Source organism: Elephantulus edwardii, unplaced genomic scaffold, assembly GCF_000299155.1.
Source record: "Elephantulus edwardii isolate Elephantulus edwardi_28Jun2011 unplaced genomic scaffold, EleEdw1.0 scaffold00064, whole genome shotgun sequence".
Classification (NCBI taxonomy): domain Eukaryota; kingdom Metazoa; phylum Chordata; class Mammalia; order Macroscelidea; family Macroscelididae; genus Elephantulus; species Elephantulus edwardii.
In genome coordinates, this window is record NW_006399814.1 from 8,012,954 (window position 1) to 8,017,560 (window position 4,607).

At 60.6% G+C, this 4,607-nt stretch overlaps 1 protein-coding gene across 1 annotated transcript in view; it reads left to right on the forward strand.

Moving 5' to 3' along the window:
- Positions 1–4,607, forward strand: part of KIAA0930 (KIAA0930 ortholog) — a 60,838-nt gene that overhangs the window by 55,591 nt on the left and 640 nt on the right. The window contains exons 7-9 of the mRNA XM_006888036.1: positions 780–974; positions 3,454–3,616; positions 4,038–4,196. Coding sequence (XP_006888098.1) covers positions 780–974; positions 3,454–3,616; positions 4,038–4,196 — 517 coding nt within the window. The remainder of the gene's footprint in view (positions 1–779; positions 975–3,453; positions 3,617–4,037; positions 4,197–4,607) is intronic.

A 4,607-nucleotide genomic window follows, 5' to 3' on the forward strand; every position in this document is an offset into this window, starting at 1 on the left:
GTCCCTGCCCCTTCCATCTGTCACTGCCCCTCCCATCTCTGTCGCTGCCCCTCCCCCTCTCTTGCCCTGTTCTCACCTCAGCACCTGCCCCCTGCTCTGGGCCCAGCTCTGGTGACTCTAGCCTGCTTCATGTTATATTCAGCACTATTTATCACACGATGCCTCTGCCCACTGCAGCCACCTTCCCTAAGAAGTGTGACTGGGGGTCTTGTTCCGCATTTGTCACTTCCTGGGTAATGACGCCTGGTGCTGCTCTGACTTTTTCCCCCCAGCCCCAAGTGGCCAGCTCTGAGTGTGGACGGTAGCCGTAAAATAGGCGCTTCAAGCTAAGGGGGGAGTGACCCAGGAGGGATGGGACCTGATGGACTGTGGCCTGTTTACCTTGTCCCAGAGCTTGGGAGATGTGCTCTGGGCTCCCTCCAGCCAGGGGACAAGAGCGTCCACATCCTCGTCCACTTCTTATAGTGGATACTCCCATTCGACAGATGGGAAAATCAAGGTGTCCTTAGGAATCCAGGCCGCCCTCCTGCTGGAGCTCGGGCTCCCAGAGGTGGAGGAACAATGGTCCAGCTGCCTGTGCCCACTGCCCTGACCCCGCCATGCCCAGCTGCCTGTGCCCAGTGTCCTGGCCTTGTCATCCCAACCAGCCCATGTCCGCTGCCTAGATCCCACTGTTCTCACCAGCCTGTGCCCGCTGCCCTGACCCTGCCATGCCCAGCTGCTTGTGTTCACCTTCCTGTGCCTGCTGCCCTGACCTCACCATGCCCACCTGCCCGCAGGTGAGCGTGGCTGCTCGCATGGCCCAGAAGGTGTCTTTTGGCCTCTACAAGTACAACAACATGGAGTTTGTACGCATGAAAGGGCCCCAGGGCAAGGGCCACGCGGAGATGGCGGTCAGCCGTGTGCCCACCGGGGACACGTCCCCCTGCGGCACTGAGGAGGACTCCAGCCCCGCCTCACCCATGCACGAGCGGGTAAGGGCTGCACAGCTGGGAGGGCCGCTCCCTTGGACTCTGCCCACACCTCCCTGGTCCCCATAGCCCCCGGCCAGGTAGGTGTCCTCACTCCCATTGCCCGTGAGGAGGCCAAGGCACGTGGCCATGAGAACTGCCGTCCAGGGTCCCGGAGGTCTGGGTGGGGATGGGTGTCGGTGCAGATGGGCAGGGTCCTGAAGGTCTCCAGGTGGGTGTCCAGTCATTTCGTGTCTCGCTCTGCTGTTCTTTTATTATTTTTTTCAGTGAATGTGTTTTGTAGGCAGACCGTCATCAGAAAATACCCTTCTTAGGAAGACGGCTGAGAATTCCAGGCAGGGCCTCTCTGATCTTTGGGCTCCACGTTGTTGGATTGCTTTGAGCTGTAGCATCAGAACTGGCCCATGGCTGGCCCTCCAGTGGGTTTTCAGAGGCAGGGGAGGAGATTTCCCAGCCTTCTTCAGTGGGGAGCTGCTGGGTTTGAACTGCCTGCCTGTAGGATTGCCGTACAGCTTCTTTTAGGTGGATTTAATTTCTGAAGGTTCTCAGAGACACACAGAGTTTGAGTTCTCTGACTGTGTGTGTGTGTAGCATGCACACACCCTGGTGCAGGTGCCGGCTGGACTCTGGGGGGACAGGACCAATTTGAGTGTCGATGCACGCCACCACTGTGTGTGTGCTGAGACCTTGACTCTCCCATCTGTAGAGTGGGTGCTCTGAGCCCTTCTCCCGGGAGGCTATGAGAAATGGGCGAGTGTATGGAAGCTCTGGGCCCCCGGCAGCAGGAGCCCCTGACCTCCTGGACAGCCTCTCCATGTGCTCACTTTTACGCGTCTTCCCTCCCAGAGCAGCCGCTGGTAGTGAGTGTGCGACCAGTGCAGACTGGTGTGGTTTCTAGTTTCTGCTTTCACCCTGTGAGACCCTTCTCTGACTGGCTAACTGCAGTGTGGCCACCTGAAGCCGAGCGGCCACCTGCGGCCACCTGGACCTGGTGGAAGGAGGAAGGCAGGAGGCGGCATCTCTGAAGTCTCAGCCCTGCACGCCTCGATCCACAGACTCTTGTTTGCATGGGGAGGAGGGAGGAGATGGGCCAAGTTCCCTCTGCCTGGAACGCCCTTCCCCCCCTTCTTCACCTGGCGAACTCCTACTCGTCCTTCAAGACCCAACTCCAGCGACGTCTCCTCCAGAAAGCTTTCTGTGATTTCCCGGCTGGCAGTCTCTTTAGCTTCTGTCCTCACCCCACCTCCGTCTCGATACTGCGTGCCTCCCTTCTCTGGTTGGCACTACACATACTTGTCCCTTTTCGAGTCTGTAAGCCCCTTGAGGGCAGGGACCTTGTGCTGTGTGTGCTCACATGACGTCTGCCTGTCCCCAGGGGGGTGGGTATGCAGGGTGTTTGGTGAACCGGGCAGCAGTGTGCCCGGAGAGGGGTGGAGGGGTGGTGACAGCAGGGCTACCTCACTGTGGTGCTTCTCGTGAGAGGACATACGGGCCCAGGGCAGCAAGGCAGGGGTGGGGGACTTGGGCTGCTCCCGGCTCTGCCTCCTGGTGCTGGTCACGCTGGTCGATCTTGGGCAGCCAGGGCAGTGCCCTGTCCTCACATGTCCAGGAGCGTAGCCCGTACTGACCAGGGAAGCGTGGGTGTCCGTGTGCTTACCACTGGGCGCTGAACCAGGCCTGTGGCCCTCTAGCCGGTTCTGACTCTCAGAGACGTGCCACCATGTTCCGAGCCTGTAAATCTTCATGGCAGGAGGTGGCCCATCTTTCTTCCAGGGAGTGGCAGGTAGATTAGAACCATGGACCTTTTGGCTGGAAGCCCAACATGTTATGCACCGTGCCACCAGTGCTCGTGCAATTTGTACTTGCCACAAAGATGTAGTGAAACCCGGGTGAGATCCCCCACTGCAGATCAGTTAGGTCAGCGCAGGAAAGGCCGGGATCGCCCCACTTCCTGGGTGCTGTGTCCCTATCGGGTTCTGTCAGCTAGACTCGGCAGGAATCCGTACACTGTGGTCCTGCAGGGCAGTGGTGGGTGAAGGAGGGAGACCAGCCACGCTCAGCAGCAGGGCCTCTGCGAGAATTAAAGAATGTGGAACTGTTCTCCTTGCCGATGGTGGCTGTGGACTGGGCCACCTCTCCTCTCAAAGACCAGCTGGGGGCCACAGTGAGCCCCCAGAGTGGGGAAGGGGCTGTCAGGGGACCTGTTACAGTTACTGAATGACCCCCGGCTGTGCTCTGACACTGAAGGGGGACCCTCTGTCACCGTGGCCTGTTCTTTCCTGGGAAGTTCTGGTGGCCGAAGCCCACCTGCCACGGCCCTCGGGGGCTGCGCAGACCCCCTGCCCGCTTACCCTGGCAGCCAGTTCAGAAGAAGGAGGCCAAGGGCCGCGGCCTGTGATGTCTGCGCAGCCGCTCTCGCTCTCCTGGCTCTGCCGGCCCATGGGCACCCTGGCCACTCCGTGACTCTGCCCCTTGTCCGCAGGTGACTTCCTTCAGCACGCCCCCCACCCCAGAGCGGAACACGCGGCCCACCTTCTTCTCTCCGTCCCTCAAGAGGAAGGTGCCACGGAGCCTGATGGCCGAGATGAAGAAGTCGCACTCGGCCAACGACAGCGAGGAGTTCTTCCGGGAGGAAGACGGTGGAGGTGACCGCCCCGTCCCCTGCCTCCTGCCCTGCCCTCCGGGCCCCTCTGTTCATGTGCACGGCCCCTCAGCACCAGGAGATTGTGGGTGTCTGGGGAGAGTGGAGGCTCCCCGCCTGGCTGCTTCCCTCCAGCGGGTATCCATGGCCCCCTCCTCTTCACTCCCCTGGTGGTGCCCGGTGAGGCCACCGACAGGCAGGGCAGCTGGTGGTCACGTGTCAGACCCCAGAGGCAGACTCTGGTGGGAGGGGTACAAGGTAAGGTTAGGTCAGACAGGAACTGTTGGGTCTCCGGTGGCCGTGGCCTGTGACAGAGTCCTTAGTGGGGAGCCCCAGGCACAGCAGAGGGCAGTCTGGGCCCTGAAGGTGGCTCTAATGTAGCTCTAGGCCCTACTGCCTGGCCCTGACCAGCTGTTTCCCTGCAGCCGATCTGCATAACGCCACCAATCTACGGTCACGGTCCCTGTCTGGCACGGGGCGTTCGCTGGTGGGGTCCTGGCTGAAGCTGAACAGAGCTGATGGGAACTTCCTTCTCTATGCACACCTGACCTACGTCACGTTGCCGCTGCATCGGATTTTAACAGGTGCGACACTGCCCTGACCATGTAGTACTGCTGGTCCCAGGTCCCAGGCCCCGAGGCCATTCAAGCCAGGGCCTCGCCATGGAGGTCGGGCCTCCAGGGAAACTGGGACCCCTAAAGATCTCCCCCACTCACCCCCACGTCCCCTCCTGAATGGTAGGAAGTGTCTCCCGGTGAGCTGTGTGCTGAGGGCTGGGCTGGGCTGACCGGCCTGTGTTCCAGCCTCACTTCCACTTCGCCTTGCTGCCTCTGTCGGCCCCAAGCCTATTCTTCCTGTCCCAGGAGCAACGCTGATAGTGTTTGTGCACTTGTTGGGATTCATAGAGGAAGCGCACGTGAATTACTGTGTGGGGCTCTGTATGGGCTCCAAGTGGCTCAGGGCTTCTTCCCTCAGTGGTAGCTGCTGTTTCAGGC